This window comes from Polyodon spathula, chromosome 2 (assembly GCF_017654505.1).
Source record: "Polyodon spathula isolate WHYD16114869_AA chromosome 2, ASM1765450v1, whole genome shotgun sequence".
Taxonomy (NCBI): Eukaryota; Metazoa; Chordata; class Actinopteri; order Acipenseriformes; family Polyodontidae; genus Polyodon; species Polyodon spathula.
In genome coordinates, this window is record NC_054535.1 from 60,765,953 (window position 1) to 60,783,607 (window position 17,655).

Below are 17,655 nucleotides of genomic sequence, written 5' to 3' on the forward strand. Positions count from 1 at the left end.
TGCTCACCGTCTGAATCTGGCGGTCTATAGCATGGTCCTATTATGCCCTTTGAATTTGTGTCTGTTATTCTGACCCATATTGATTCGGCTTTTTTCTCTTTGTCCAGGTTTAACACCAGGCCTTTACGACTGTTTCTTATGTATAGCGCTACCCCTCCCCCTCTTCTGTCCTGCCTGTCTTTCCTATACAGTGTATACCCACAAATATTATATTCGTCCCCATCACTCTCAGACAACCACGTTTCTGTAACACCTATCGCATCATAGTTACTTGTTAGTGCAGTAGCTTCAAGTTCTAAAATTGTTTCTGGCACTTCTAGTGTTTTAGATAAATACATTTAATGGTTATTTTACCCAAGTTGTCCTTATTTTTGATGTGGTCTCCCTTCTGTTTTTGTTGATTTCTCCCCCCTTCCTTTCTAGTTTAAATGCTTCTCAACCTGCTCGAGGATCTTTTCTCATCTTTTCTGATTTTAAAGCAATTAAAGATGCAATTTCTCCTTACTGCTTCTAAACTGCTCTCTACTTTTCCATGCCTGTACTTCTCCCATGCTGTCTCTTCCACTCGCAGGCAATGTTGCACACAGGACTGGTCACCAGCCACCTCAAACAGCTGGGCCTCATGGTGAAACATTTCAAAAGCAGACGATGCACTCTTAAGAGTTATCTATCTCTGCCTAAGGCTCTATTCCAGAAGCATGATCATCACTGATCTCTGTTGGGTGACAGAATCCTGAGGCTAACTGTTGGCTTGGAGCTTTTTCAGTCTGATGCAGTGGTGAGGGTACTGTTGTTCCAGAGACTTGTGGGCCTGATGGCAGCAGTGTTTCCAATCTTTGCCTTGGGGCTCTCTAAAAATGCACCCTCTCCATGCCTGGTTCAACCACACAACCTGCTCAGTTCACTCCAAAGCAGCGGACCTGAAGAGAATGTCGACAGTCATTGATCTCTCCTGGGGCAGAGACTACGTCTAACGCTTACAGGGCTCTTAAAGGAGCAGCTCTGATATGTGTGCAGGTAATTTGGTTAATAAGAGATGTATCCCATGCGGTAGTTACATTTCTAACATTTTGTTTAATCAAACATTCCTGCAAAAATTTCATTTGTCACTGTTTACCCATGCAACATTAGTGTACTGATTTAACTTGTCAGTTAGCTTCAGTTACTATAAAACATGGTGATTTGAAATGCCTTATGTACAGCTTATGTACTTCAAGAAAAACATGTTTTTAGGGGGATTTTTGACAGAGTGGTAACCTGCAGCACACTGCAACATCTACTGCTCTTACAGCAGTGCTGGGGACATTTTACACGGAACCTTCTGTATAAAAAAGATGTTAATAACTTTCATACAGCGCTTTAGACACTATGAATTTACAAAACATTCTGGTGTGTGTCCAGTAAGGACAGTGCAAATGACACATTTTGATTTTCACTGTTAATTTTGCTTTTTGGTTACCATTTTAGCTTACACTGCATCACCTAAACTGACCCCAAGACCAGTGATGGCAGGTAAGTTGAATGCTTTTTTAAGCATTACTGTGAGAGCATCTATGTAAATCAATAATTGAACGATCAAAATACAACTCCTTTTTCGGTTATTCACATTTTCCCCAGGAACCAATCCTGTCCCATAGACTTTAATGTTAATGGAATGCTGATATTAACAACTGCGTGCAGCTTATTGACAGCTTTATTACTATTTGCCAGTGCTACAGAGTGCTCTTATCCACGTACATTATGCAGCTGTTATAAGATATTGACTTCACAACTGTGTATTTCTGGTGGACTGAGGCAGAATTGTGACTCTGAAACTGGCTACGAAATTGCACGCAAAGTTGAGATGGATTTACAGCAGAAGGTGGTACATTTAAAAAGCAGACATTGGACAATTTTTTAAATTGTTCTTTTAGAATTGATTGCAAGTACGCCTCTCATTTAGGTTTGCTTTACTCACTGTAGGACAAGTGTAGTACTATAACCATATTTTTACAACTACAGTGTATCGTTGTGCTATTTAAATACACTTAAATAAGGGGCTTATTGGCACCTTTTGGTTAATGTCAACTTTTTGCTGGGAACAGAGGTTGTAAATAACATTGGCATCGTTGAACCCACTCACATTATCTCCGCTCCTCTCTCGCCTTAGAGAGAGAGAGAGAGAGAGAGAGAGAGAGAGAGAGAGACTGCCCTGCACTCTCTTCGCTCGGAGGTGGCCTCCCCCCCCTCTTATCCGGCTATACTCCTACACTATCTCCTACTCTCCCCCCCTCCTCTGCCCGGCCCTAGGCTATCCCCACGGACCTCTCAGAGAGAGAGAGAGAGATAGAGAGAGGAGAGAGAGAGAGAGAGAGAGAGAGAGAGAGAGAGAGAGAGAGAGAGAGAGAGAGAGAGAGAGAGAGAGAGAGAGAGAGAGAGAGAGAGAGAGAGAGAAGAGAGAGAGAGAGAGAGAGGAGAGAGAGAGATACACACAGGGCGATTAGAAAGTTTACCACATCAATGCACTATATCTCATGTGGTATACTTACTTTCTAGTTGCCCCATACTTTATTTTCTCTTTCTCTCTCAATATTTACTATGCATTTTACATCAATGTTTTTTGGGTGGTGGGGGTGACAGAAGGGGGATTACACAAACGCTCTCTCCTGACTGATTGCTAGCTGGAATTAAAATATGCAGGTCTTGTTGCTGAAGGGAGGTAAAAGCTTGTGAAATCACTAAACTACAGTACTACAAAGAAACCGGAGAGATGTTATGATTAATTGAGGAGGCTTTGTGGTCCAGTGGTTAAATGGGCTTGTAACCAGGAGGTCCCCGGTTCAAATCCCAGCTCTGCCACTACTAACTCGGTGTGTGACCCCTGAGCAAATCACTTAACCTCCTTGTGCTGTCTTTCTGGTGAGATGTTGTAAATCTTGTATCTTGTAAAGTGCTTTTTAATGATGGACCACAATGAAAGTTATATAATGGACCACAATGTTATATAAAAATAGATTATTATTTGTATTGATGCAGTAGTCTTAGAACAGAGGAACATGTCAAACTTTAAGGATGTGGATTGATATTTGTAATAGTTAGCTGCCGCTACACGCATTTGTTTGCCAGTTACAACACTAAGTATGAGAAACTTCAAATCTGAATAACTTGAGAGTTATAAAAATGTTTGTGACCCTAAAATGTTGAGTTCCTTATTTCTTTAAGTAAATGTTCACTAAACTGTTATGGTATGTGATTTAGGGGGGAATATGAGTACTTCAATCCATGAGGTGAACTCTTCAACAAAGGGATCAGTAGCAGCATGGGCCATTCTTCCTGTGTGTGAGTATACCATTTATTTTCTGGACAATCTATATTGTTTTTGTATGGTGTTTTAATGGTTTTGCCTTGTAGTGAATTAGGTATACAATTTATTTAAATAGTCTCTCAATGTGAGAAATGATACACACAACTTATTTAAGTTTGGGATCATGTAGGGGGTGAGGAATCTTTCCAATATATGTTCTTTTTGTATATAATTACAAAAAAAAGTTTGGGATCATGCAGAACTTGAATTTTCTTGACAATTGACATTCACAAATGTGTCGGATATAAAACATTTTAAGAATAGCAAGGGTACACAGCTAATCTAATTACAGAAAGGAAAGGCTATTGGTTAGATATTTATGAATAGTACCTTTATTCAAGCGATTACAACGACCCCAACATTATTAGCATACATGGTTAATATACTAATATTAATTATGGTTCATCACACAAACCTGTCTACTTTGCACAAGTATTTAATACTCTAGTTGCAGTATCACATTTTCATATCAAAATTCACAAGTAATTCAACTTCCCATTCAGAACAGAATCCAATATTCCAGGAACTAACCTATCAAATTAGGGTTACTGTGTTAAGTTTAGACGTGAGCTACCAAACTAAACAATATGTTGTCAATCTCAGTTGATTCTGTATTCAAATTAACTCAAATGGAGCAGTGAACAAATTGTCTGCATTTGAGGTAACTCCTTTGAATTGCACATTTCAACTAACCAAATACATTTCTACACACTCTGAAACAGGAAGTTATATTCTATTCCTGGAACAATGTATCCACTAACTTGATAGCATGTAACGATCACTCTGCCCAGTAGAGATACTACTGGCCCAGTATCTAACTAACCAAGTCGGCAAGAGTGACGGACAGCAAAACCAGGGACGTCAGGTGTCAATTTCACGAACAAACTGTTTATTGTTGTGAACTATAATGTAATAAATGAAAAGGACAGCAACTTATTGCAGAGAACAGTTAGTTAAGTGGAAGGTGCATGTGAGGTAAAGTGAACTAAACAAAACACAAACAAAATGAATGCAGTGTCCGGTGGGCCTCCAATAAACCCACACACAAACACCACACCAATACAAAACCAACACACCGACAGGCAAAAAAGACAAAGTTGAATGAATAAGTATACAGGGAAAACAATTAAAGACAGTCTTGACGGCAATGGATGATAAATGAAATTATGTCCAGTGAAGCAATGCACATGTAATCCAAAGTAACAAAAGAACAAAACCACAGGAACAAAAGTATCAAAATAGAAAAAGCCAGGAAACAAAAGGAATAATCGCACCAACAAATAATGAAGTCCCGAATAGAGTCCTGTACTGATGATGATGAATGAAGGTTGATGAAATAGTGATCGTAGAAAATGATGAGTCTGTTTAGTAGTACTGGGTTGAATGGTGAATGGCCATTTTGGAAAAAATCAGGAGGATCAGGAACAAAATGGAGACTGAACACAAACTCTAAACAGACCTTCAACAGCAACTAAACCTGAAGTAACTGTCTAAACTTTTCTTCTTTTGTTTACATTAAGTCCAAGATTTTAACAAGAGTAAATGATTGTGCATGTATTATCTAAAATAAAGTTACACTGTAGTTAAGTAATATGCTGTTTGTATAATGGATTCCTCAAGACAAAGGGAATACCGATCCACAAAAAGGGAAACAAAACTGAACCGGGTAACTAAAGACTAATAAGCCTGACTTCTATTATGTGGAAACTATAATAAGATCAAAAATGGAAAATTACCTATATGGTAACAGGGTCCTGGGAGACAGTCAACATGGTTTTAGGAAAGAGAGATCGTGTCTAACTAACCTGCTTGATTTTTTTGAGGATGCAACATCGATAATGGATAATTGCAAAGCATATGACATGGTTTATTTAGATTTCCAGAAAGCTTTTGACAAAGTCCCGCACAAAAGATTAATTCTCAAACTGAATGCAGTAGGGATTCAAGGAAACACATGTACGTGGATTTGAGAGTGGTTAACATGTAGAAAACAGAAAGTACTGATTAGAGGAAAAACCTCAGAATGGAGTGTGGTAACTAGTGGAGTACCACAGGGATCAGTATTAGGTCCTCTGCTATTCCTAATCTACATTAATGATTTAGATTCTGGTATAGTAAGCAAACTTGTTAAATTTGCAGATGACACAAAAGTAGGAGGAGTGGCAAACACTGTTGCAGCAGCAAAGGTCATTCAAAATGATCTAGACAAGATTCAGAACTGGGCAGACACATGGCAAATGACATTTAATAGAGAAAAGTGTAAGGTACTGCACGCAGGAAATAAAAATGTGCTTATATCATATGGGAGATACTGAAATTGGAGAAGGAATCTATGAAAAAGACCTAGGAGTTTTTGTTGACTCAGAAATGTCTTCATCTAGACAATGTGGGGAAGCTATAAAAAAGGCCAACAAGATGCTTGGATACATTGTGAAAAGTGTTGAATTTAAATCAAGGGAAGTAATGTTCTGTACAATGCATTAGGAAGACCTCATCATGAATATTGTGTGTAGTTCTGGTCACCTCGCTACAAAAAGGATATTGCTGCTCTAGAACGAGTGCAAAGAAGAGCAACCAGAATTATTCTGGGTTTAAAAGGCATGTCCTATGCAGACAGGCTAAAATAATTGAATCTATCCAGTCTTGAACAAAGACGACTACGCGGCGACCTAATTCAAGCATTCAGAATTCTAAAAGGTATTGACAATGTCGACCCAAGGGACTTTTTCAGCCTGAAAAAAGAAACAAGGACCAGGGGTCACAAATGGAGATTAGACAAAGGAGCATTCAGAACAGAAAATAGGAGGCACTTTTTTACACAGAGAATCATGAGGGTCTGGAACCAACTCCCTAGTAATGTTGTTGAAGCTGACACCCTGGGATCCTTCAAGAAGCTGCTTGATAAGATTCTGGGATCAATAAGCTACTAACAACCAAACGAGCAAGATGGGCCAAATGGCCTCCCCTCGTTTTGTAAACTTTCTTATGTTCCTCTCCTGGCCTAGCCAGCCAACTTTAATCCAGGTGCTGGCTTCCAAGAAGCTCTGAGATTGGAGGAGTGGATATCTGAATGAGCCAATGGGGGGAGAGGATGAAGAGGGTGATGGGGAACTGGGAATTTGAGTTTTAACCTGGCCAGGCTACTGACCCTAGTAACAGGGACAGAAACAGCATGTGAATTGCTACAAGCATTAGCTACATTTAATTTCTCAAGTCATTAAAATGTTTATTTGATGTGTTGAGTACTTATTGATTTGCAATAGACGTCAATTTTTTTTTTTTCAACACAGCAGCTTCTTTCTCTGGATCTGAAGTTTACCTAAAGTAACAGACAGTCATTCTTTTCACAGGCATTGTGTTGCATCAGCTCTCAGCAAACAGTTCTTTTCAAAGGAAGTAGCTTGTTCATTTCCAATAGTCTTGCAACATTATCTTCGACTTTTCGGAAAGTTTCTGACTGGAAATGGCTGGGCTGATCAGACGTAAACTTGGTTCAAAGAATACGTTGCAATGAAAAGTTATGTAGTTTGTAGAAGTATTCTTGTTGCAATTCTTCTGTACAGCTAGTACATGACCTTAGGCCTAGCTGCTGGCTATACTTCAGTTCGTTTTGTGCCGCAACATATGGGGGGAGGAGGGGGGGGGGGGGGGAGAAATCACCCTTGTATCAGTTTGGTCAGTCAACCAGAATGATTTGACTGACTAGTAACCTACAGTTACAGTTGAAACCGGGATTCATCCATGAAGTGCACACTTCTCCAGTGTGCCAGTGGCCATCGAAGGTGAGCATTTGCCCACTGAAGTTGGTTACGACTCCGAACTGCAGTCAGGTCAAGGCCCTGGGACGACGAGCATGCAGATGAGCTTCCCCGAGATGGTTTCAGACAGTTTGTGCAGAAATTCTTCGGTTGTGCAAACCCACAGTTTCATCAGCTGTCCGAGTGGCTGGTCTCGGACAATCCTCCAGGTGAAGAAGCCGGATGTGGAGGTCCTGGGCTGGCGTGGTTACACATGGTCTGCGGTTGTGAGGTCGGTTGGGCTTATGGTAGAGAAATGAACATTCAATTCTCTGCAAATAGCTCTGGTGGACATTCCTGCTGTCAGCATGCCAATTGCATGCTCCCTCAAAACTTGATGTCTGTGACAAAACTGCACATTTTAGAGTGGCCTTTTATTGTCCCCAGGAAAAGGTGGACCTGTGTAATGATCATGCTGTTTAATCTGTTTCTCGATATGCTACACATGTCAGGTGGATAGATTATCTTGGCAAAGAAGAAATGCTCGCTAACAGGCATGCAAACAAATTTGTGCAGAAAATTTGAGAAATAAGCTTTTTATGTGTATGTATATATTTTATCTACACATCCTACCGCACAGCTTCTAAGTGAAAAAAGTTCTAGAAATTTGTAGAAAATTAATTATCCAACCAAGCTATCTGTTTTTATTTAAGTGTCCTCCTTGTAATATCAATCCTGAATTACTTCGTGTAACCAATCGCCTTCAAAATCGTACACCAAGTTAAGTGGCCTCCAACTGTGCTAAATTGTAGCGATTCACATGATTTCAGGATAAATTCAGCAGTTCCTGTAGGTTCCAAGGCGCTTTCAAAAGAACTCCGGGACAAAGTTATTGAAAGGCACAGACCAGGGGATGGGTATAAAAAAAAAAGTCAAAGGCCTTGAATATCCCTTGGAGCACAGTTAAGAGGATTATTAAGAAGTGGGTGGTGTATGGCACCACCAAGACCCTGCATAGATCAGGCCGCCCCTCCAAACTGGATGACCCAGCAAGAAGACGACTGATCAGAGAGGCTACCAAGAGGCCAATGGCAACTTTGCAAGAGCTACAGGCTTTTATTGCCATAACTGGTCAAAGTGTGCATGTGACAACAACATCTCAAGCACTCCACAAATCAGGCCTGTAATGTAGGGTGGCAAGATGGAAGCCATTATTGAAAGCCCATCTTGAATCCCATTTTGAAGTATGCAAAAAAAACTCGGGAGATTTTGTAGCCATGTGGCAAAGTTTTGTAGTCTGACTGAAATTGAACTTTTTGGCCTAAAAGCAAGCGTTTTATGTTTCGTGCAAACCCAACACAGCGCATCATCCAAAGAACACCATCCCTACTGTGAAGCGTGGTTGTGGCAGCATCATGTTATGGGGATGTTTCTCATCGGCAGGGACTGGGGCACTTGTCAGGATAAAAGGGAAAATGAATGGAGCAAAGTACAGAGAAGTCCTTGAAGAAAGCCTGCTGCCCTCCTGCAAGAAAGCTGAAACTGGGACGGAAGTTCACCTTTCAGCATGACAATGATCCAAAGCTACACTGGAGTAGCTAAGGAACAAAAAAGGTAAATGTCCTTGAGTGGCCCAGTCAGAGCCCCGACCTAAATCCAATTGAAAATTTGTGGCATGACTTGAAGATTGCTGTCTATCAGCGCTCCCTAAGGAACTTGACAGCAGTAGTCTCTGTATGACATTTGTGGAGCAAGAAAATACAAACCAAACAATGTCGAGGAAGGGCAGCAAAGTGGTCTTACCAAAAGATATTATCCAATCAACTGAAACCCTCCGCTACAAAACTTGGTTTAAAAAGCACAACTGGACATTCCAACACAACGAACCTAAGCTCACATCAAAATCTCTTCAGAATGGTTGAATAGAATAAAGGTTCTAGAATGGCCTAGTCAAAGTCCTGATCTACATCTGATTGAGAATCTTTGGTTCCTTGTTGGGGTATGAATATTTTTGAATTAGCATTTTGGGGGTTTTGCAAAAAAAAAAATGCTGAATTGTACACCTAGTTCTTGTAATTTTTTTTTTTTTCTTCCCCCTAATCTAAGCAAACATTTCCATTGTTATGTAAGCTTTTGACTAGAACTGTTCATAAGTTAAGGTGTGCTAATTTTTACACTTTTTTTCCTGAACCTTGCACTCCCTGTGAAGGGTGCACCCCTCAGTTTGAGAAACACTGCTCTGGTCTATGTTTTATGTAATCTCTTGTTGGTTTGCTGCATATGTATTGTGGTGCAGGTTTTCAATCGCCCAGAAATGTAATTATTTCTAGGACCTTACATACAATGTGTGCTGAAGATGGATTTTTCCAGCTGGCATTCTCCTAGTGAAGTGTAGTCAGCCATATCCTTCTCACAATACGTTTCTTAGATGGCCTAAATCCTCCTGGGCATTTTTATATACACAAACTTTAATATTCAAATTACATTTATATTGAGGTCTACATGATTTTAGAATTGTGCAGTTCATAGGCTATTTACAGGGCAATAAATCAACATTTGTTTTGCATTATTTACAATTCTATTCTATGTTGACCTTATTTAAACCCTCTAGTGACTGAACGCATCAGACATTTTTCACAATGCTCCAACATCACATTTTAATTGATTCGATGTATCCAGTGGAGAATCGTATCCAAATGAAAATATCTGATTCGCCATTTGGTCAATTGAGGGTTGTTCAATATTGTATGGATATCAAAAAAACTGAACCATTGCTTCCTAAGGTGGTTGCTTGACAGGTGTTTTATATTTCTCATTTTTTGAAGATCATGTTTTTTTTTCTGAACTTAATATTTTATTATTTACAGTGCTATTGGCAATGGCATCTGCAGGTGGATACCTGTTGTGGCGTAATTGGCAACGCAAGAACATGAAGAGTATGAACTTTGACAATCCAGTCTATCTGAAAACAACGGAAGATGATCTCAACATAGATATTAGCAGACATACTTCAGTAGGACACACATACCCAGCAGTAAGTGGTTTTGGAATTTTACTGTATCACATGCCAAATTAATTTTAAATGGGGAAATGCCATCTCTGCAATTCAGGCACTCTATTCCATTTGTTCGTAGTGTAGTAATGTCCTTTTGGCTTGGTTTACATTTATTATACTTTTAAATAGCTGTGTATTTTACTGTTGTGATGGTACAGCTGTTGTGGTGTTTTAGTGACTATTTATCCCCCCACCCCACCCCCACCCCAAATTTGGAATGCTGCAGTGAGGATAACAAAACTGGACGAGTCCCTACACAGCAGATGTTGAGGGTGTACGAGTGTCCTCCAATCTTACAAGCCTGAAGCCAGCCTTTTTATGCCAAGCAGAGGCAGGCAGGCTACTGATCCCAAAGAACAGAGATCAACTCCCACTTTTTTTTTTTTTAAACCACTCAATGTGCTCTGTTTAACAACTCTGACAAGGGCTGTCTTGGTGCTGTGTGCAGCACGTAAACCAGACAAACTTCTCAACTACACCATTGAGTAGACATTTTTGTAATTGAATTGCAACAACTCTCTAAAAGCTGATTCTAAGAATGGTATGTTGGAGATTGGCCTATAGTTATTGAGGACTTTAGGGTCCAAGTTCTGTTTGTTTCTAATGCTTAGCCTTTACCACAGCTACCTTAAGAGCTGAGGGAACTATACTGGAGGGAAGTGAACCATTTATAATTTAAAAAATGTGGGTATTAACACCAAGAACATCTTTTTTTGATCAATGCAAAACTTGTAAGAGTAGTGTGTCTGCATAAATACATGCTAAATAATCCAGCTGTGTGGGTGCTCCACTTTCTGCCTTTGGCCTCACAGGTTTCCATTACATGAGTAGATGTTGAACTTCATGCTGATTTGAACTGTGCTCTCACCAAGATAAGCACCAACTAAGACGTAGCTTTGCATTAAACTAATGTGATCCATCTGCATCTCCATCCATTTATGTTGTTTTCCATCTGATGATGTAGATATCCTTCTGTCTGGTGTTGATTGCTGATCAACACCGGTGGCTCCAGGGATCAGCTCATTTTGTCTCCCCAGCGCATCAGCACACAACGGCTGCGATGCTGGCTCTGGGGATCAACCCAGTGCGATCTCCCCAGCGCGTCAGCATGACAAGTCTGGATTGAGCTAAGTAGGGTACATCTCTGGGGTCTAAGTGGACACCTTCCATACTCTGTGTTTCATTGACTAGCCCACGACACCTCAAGAGGGCTCAACAGTGATTCTGGTGTCTCTCTTGAGGTGGCTTTGATGGAACTGGTGACAACTTATTGGTCAGGTTACGCTTGTCTTCCATGCTAAAGCCAAACATCGCAGCACCTGGTCATGGCTCCAAGTAAACAGTCCTTGGTTAAGACCACCTTACATCCTGTCAAAATGTGCCTTTTAATGTTGCAGGTAATGAACACAAAGGGCATGAGGGATCCTCACCCACCCAGAGGTTTAGGTTCTTTGGTGATGGGAGAACATCATTCTGATCTGATGAGAAAACTGATCCTGATCTGTTTCATAGGTCTTGCCAGCCGATCTTGCGTTGTTCCACGCTCTCCCATCTCATCCATTTTCCCTGCTTGGCCTGGGAAATGGCCTTTACTCACCTGAACCCCTCCTGCTTTTGCACCTCATTGACTACCAGCTTCCTCCGTTGAGCTGGGGTTGCCTTGTGCCATATAGGAGGAGCTGAACTTGCCCCATAATATCTCAGATTTGAAGGGCAACCATAGCTTTCTTTTGCTGTCCATTTTCTTCCAGTTTTTGACACAGGTGCTGCCTCCCTTATGCATTTTTCTTATGAATATACTAATGTAATTTCCAGTCTGAGTTTGGCGTACTTAAACTCCTCGGTTAGAGCAGAGATTGGTAGCTGCAGTATTCCTTTACCATACCAGCATGGAACTCCCAACCATTTCTTGATGTATGAAGTTGATTAAAGCTTCTCAACTTTTGTCAAGGAAACCTTGTACAGTCAGTGGCCATAGCAGTCTTGGCAGTAGACCAAACTGAAAGCACCAGTTTGTTTGCCTGGTAAATCGCTGCTGTCTATGCTCTTCAACCCTTCCACTGCTCGTCTAACTTCTCCCACACAAACTGTCCTTTAGATCCCCGTCGTAGATCTCCCTAGACTTTTCACTGGCTTCTCGGACACTTTTGTTATTGCCTCACCATTAAGTTTGTCATCACCTTTTTTATTTTTAAATGTAATTACAGTATTTAAAAATATATTTAATACACTTTATAAAAATCAGTGCTTTAACTTGGTGACTGAAAAAATATTCAGTAGGATATCCTAGAGTGAATGGTGGGAAGCTATACAGGCTGTTTGACAGTAAAGGTCAGCCCTGGAGCTGCTTGGCCTCACTGGGTACCTGGCCAGCAGGGCAAAATGGTCTTTGGCAATTTTACCTCACTAACCAGTGGGAGCACCATAGCCAATACAACATATTGATTGTATTACTCGCCATGCACACCACGCAGTCATGGCTTTACCAGGATAGCACCTCTTGGACCCCTGGGGAAATTTATTTTAAATAAGAACATAAAGTTCACAAACTAGAGGATACCATTTGGCCCATCTTGCTCTTTGATTGTTAGTAGCTTGTTGATCCCAGAATCTCATCAAGCAGCTTCTTGAAAGATCCCAGGATGTCCGCTTCAGCATTACTGGAGAGTTGGTTAAAGGGCCTCCTATTTTCTGTTCCGAGTGCCCCAGTCTCTAATCTATTTGACTCCTGGTCCATGTTACTTCACTTACAGGTTGAAAGTCCTTTGGGTTGACATTTGTCAATACCTTTTAGTATTTAGAATGCTTGGATCAGATTGCCAAGTAAACATGAACTCCAGGTCTTTTTCATAGATTCCTTCTCCAATTTCAGTATCTCCCATATGATATTTATAATGCACATTTTTATTGCCTGTGTGCAGTACCTTACACTTTTCTCTATTAAATGTCATTTGCCATGTGTCTGCCCAGTTCTGAATGTTGTCTAGATCATTTTCAATGATCTGTGCTGCTGCAACAGTGTTTGCCACTCCTACTTTTGTGTCATCTGCAAATTTAACAAGTTTACTTACTATACCAGAATCTAAATCATTAATGTAGATTAGGAATAGCAGAGGACCTAATACTGATCCCTGTGGTACACCGCTGGTTACCACACTCCATTCTGAGGTTTCTCCTCTAATCAATACTTTCTGTTTTGTACATGTTAATCACACCCTGATCTATGTGCATGCATTTCCTTGAATCACTACTGTGTTCAGTTTGAGAATTAATCTTATGCAGGACTTTGTCAAAAGCTTAAAGACTATTAGGCTCATGTTGCACTCTACGCAAGTGTTTTTACTGGATGTGCCATTCTGGAGCCCCCTGGTTTGGTTTTGTCTCAGTTTGTGGATTGGTATTAAGTTTACAGTTCTCCAGTCTTTGGTACAACCCATGTCAAGAGACTGTTGCATGATCTTGGTTAGCGGTTTGTAAATAATTTATTTCATTTCTTCGAGTACTATTGGGAGGATCTCATCCAGTCCGGGGGATTTGTTTAAAGAACACTTCTGCCTCTGTTATGCTAAAGTTATTTAAAACTGGATAGGAACAGGTTGACATGTGGGGCATGTTGTCCGTATCCTCTTTTGTAAAAACTTGTGAAAAGTAATCATTTTAATATTTGCTATTTTTTCATCTATGATTTTGCCATTTTTATCTTAGACTTAACCTCCTCTTTGAATGTTCTCTGTGTACTTTTGTTTTTGGTCCCTTTTTAACGCTCTATAAAGTGCCTTTTTTTGCTGAATATTTTTTTAAATTGATCTATTAACCATTTTGGCAATTTAGTTTTACATTTAGATGCATTGATAAATTGTGTTAGGAACTAGTCATTTCCATTTCAATTTTGTCCGTCTTGCTACCCACCAGGTTTTCCCATTTTATATGGGGGAAGCTGAAATCCCCCCATTAGTATGGCTTCTCCTTTGCTACACACATTTCTAATGTCATTGTATAACAGATTATTTTGCTCACCGTCTGAATCTGGCAGTCTATAGCATGCTCCTATGCCCTTCGAATTTTTGTCCGTTATTCTGACCCATATTGATTCGGCTTTATTTTCTTTGTCCAGGTTTAACCTCAAGACTGTTTCTTATGTATAGCGCTACCCCTCCTCATTCTGTCCTGCCTGTCTTTCCTATACAGTGTATACCCACAAATATTATATTCGTCCCCATCACTCTGACACCAAGTTTCTGTAGCACCTATCACATCATAGTTACTTGTAAGTGCAGTAGCTTAGTTCTAAAATTTTGTTTCTGATATTTCTAGCATTTGGATAAATATAGATTTAACGGTTGTCTTAGCTGAGTAGTTGTCCTTGTTTTGATGCAGTCTCCCTTCTGTTTTTTTTTCTCCCCCCTTCCTTTCTAGTTTAAATGCTTCTGAACCTGCTCTAGGATCTTTTCTCCAACTAGATTGTTTCCCTTTTTATTTAAGTGCAGTCCGTCCCATCTATACAGATAGTTTTTGTTGTAGAATGTGGTCCAATGATCAAGATAGGTGAAGCCTTCCCATGTGCACCACGTCTTCAGCCATGTGTTTTAGATTTCCAGCTGTCCATATGGTCCTTGCAAGGTGCTGGCAGTATCAGAAAATACCACAGTTTTTTGGTCTTGTCCTTAATTTCCTTCCTAGCTCTCTCTTTTTTTGTTTTGCTGGGATTTTGGTCTGTCTCTTCCAATGTTTGTACCGATGTGGACCACTACTACTGGGTCTTCTCCTGTTTGTTCTAGGAGCCTGTCCATGTTCTCAGTGATGTGTGTGAGACCAGAGGCTCCTGAAGGCAGCACACTGTTGTAGTAAGGGGGTCCAAACTGCGAACTGAACTTGCTGTGTTACTCAATATGGAGTCCCCAACAATCATGACCCCCCCTTCTTTTTGCTGTTTGGTCACCATTGTTAATAGGGTCCTGGATGTTGTTGTTTTCGTTCTCTTGATGTTGGTTTTGCTCATCAATTTTGAAGTGACTCAAATTTGTTGGATGTTCAGATTTGTTGGATGTTTTGATTTCTGGTGGTTTGCCTCATACGACACATCTCCTTCGCATAATGTTAATCAGGCTGTTGATTGTGCCTGTGGAATGTTGTCCCACTCCTCTTCAATGGCTGTGCAAAGTTGCTGGATATTGACAGGAACTGGAAACGCTGTCATACACGTCGATCCAGAGCATGCCAAACATGCTCAAGGGGTGACGTGTCTGAGTATGCAGGCCATGGAAGAACTGGGACATTTTCAGCTTCCAGGAATTGTGTACAGATCCTTACGACATGGGGCCGTGCATTATCATGTTGAAACATGAGGTGATGGCAGTGGATGAATTGCACGACAATGGGCCTCAGGATCTCGTCACGGTATCTCTGAGCATTCAATTCTCTAGCAACATCTCTGGTGGACGTTCCTGCTGTCAGCATGCCAATTGCACTCTCCCTCAAAACTTGAGACATCCTGTGGCATTATGTTGTGTGACAAAACTGCACATTTTAGAGTGGCCTTTTATTGTCCCCAGCACAAGGTGCACCTGTGTAATGATCATGCTGTTTATCAGATTCTTGATATGCTACACCTGTCAGGTGGATGGATTATCTTGGCAAAGGAGAAATGGTCACCAACAGGGATGTAAACAAATTTGTCCACAAAATTTGAGAGAAATAAGCTTTTTGTGCGTATGGAAAATTTCTGGGATCTTATTTCAGCTTCTGAAACATGGGACCAACACTTTACATGTTGCATTTATATTTTGTTCAGTGTAGTGCAATAACAAGATACTGTAAACAAGATATTGTTTTAGCAGACATATTTCAGTTAGGGATACAATAGGATAAACAGTTAACCAATAAAGTAAATGCATACCATTTTTACGTAAGTTAACATATAATAATAAAAGGATGAAATGTGTCTGGCATTTTGTGTTTTAAAAGTAATGCTCTTTACGCACTGCCTCCTGAACTCTAACTCATGCCTGTAATGTGGCCATAGTAAACTCAATTTTTAACATTTTAAAGACTTCAATCAAATGATATTCTAGGTCTCTATGTTTTGATTAAAGAAACATGATTCCAATTACATGATTCCCATTAAATCCAACACAGTTTAATACATTAATCAAATAACAGCTTCATTTTTTTTCTTTTTCAGATATCTGTGGTTAACGCAGATGATCTAGACTAAAGCTCCTCCATCCCCAATCCAGACTTGGAAGTTGACGTTCTTTTGGTAACCAGACCAATGGCTTCTACCAGAGCAACATTCAGATGCCTTAACTGATTTAAAGTTGGTCTGGGTGTTTTCATTGATTTTGTAGCAGTACAACAAACTATGTCCTTAACCATGGATCATGCCTGCATGATGTATAAGGGCATGTTGAATGTCTGTTTACTGTCCTCCTTTCTTTATAGTTACATAGGTCAAAGTTGAGTTTCCAGGATCAGAGGGTTCCATCCATTTTTAGATAATTATCTATAAAAGACAACAGACCCATATGACATCATCCTGGGGGCATATTCAATGAGGCCATCAATACCAATGCAAACTGTTAGTACCTTTACACATATCTAAATAAAGCCATATTCTGGTGAAAACTGGCTCAAAGACAGAGGTTCCCAACCCTGGTCGTGGGGACCCCCGTGTCTGCTGGTTTTCATTCCAACTGAGCTCTTAATGCAGATTTCAAGTTAACTAACATTTTATAAGTAATTTGAACTCTGCAACTGATTTAAGAACTGAAAACAATTAAAGGGTCTAAGCAGATTTTCAGTTCAATTATGGGTCTAGTTATGTAGAGCTCAGTTGGAATGAAAACCAGCAGAGGCGGGTCCCCAGGACCAGGGTTGGGAACCACTGGTGTAAGGAACTAGCTGTTTAAAAATTCACATCATCCGGTTTAAGCACTTTGATCTACTGTACCTGTAAATAAGATTAAACATTTGACAGATGTTTGTGTTGGTTTTTTTTGTTTTTTTGCAAGTAGGAATACAGTCCTATATAAAATTGAATTTGTTAATATTTTGTATGTACTGTTTCAGTGACCTTTTTATAAGGTGTGCAGGGTACTTGCGCTATACTGTTGTGAACAAAACATTTGCAATCATTTCAATAATAAAAAATAAAATGTGCCAAGTGTGTGTTTTTTTTTTAGCCAGCATATTCAAGATCTTAGGAGTGCCGCACTTCAGCTCAGTTTTGTATGATGCCTAAATCCTTTTTGGTTTTCGTGGGTGGCAGAAAGCATGTCTAACATTCCTCCAAGCTTTGTGTTTTCCACATATATTTAACAAGCTCCTTGATTCTATCCCAATCTAAATGATTGACTTAGTGCTCAGTTTGTGCACCCATTTAGGATTTTCACATTTCAAACCTAAAATGTTATTAGATCTTAATTTAAGTCCTAATAGATGAAGATAACCTAATTAAACACAACACAAAAACATGATACTTTTTCAACATTTATTTATTCACAAATGATTCAACATTCAAT

At 39.9% G+C, this 17,655-nt stretch overlaps 1 protein-coding gene across 3 annotated transcripts in view; it reads left to right on the forward strand.

The window, feature by feature from the left end:
* The window catches only part of vldlr (very low density lipoprotein receptor), a 137,144-nt gene extending 119,851 nt beyond the window's left edge, over positions 1–17,293 (forward strand). For all 3 annotated transcript variants that reach the window (XM_041226143.1, XM_041226153.1, XM_041226163.1), the window contains 4 exons: positions 1,468–1,512; positions 3,238–3,318; positions 9,948–10,114; positions 16,317–17,293. In XM_041226143.1, the coding sequence (XP_041082077.1) occupies positions 1,468–1,512; positions 3,238–3,318; positions 9,948–10,114; positions 16,317–16,349 (326 nt within the window). In that variant the 3' untranslated portion in view covers positions 16,350–17,293. The remainder of the gene's footprint in view (positions 1–1,467; positions 1,513–3,237; positions 3,319–9,947; positions 10,115–16,316) is intronic.
* Positions 17,294–17,655: the final 362 nt, after the last annotated feature.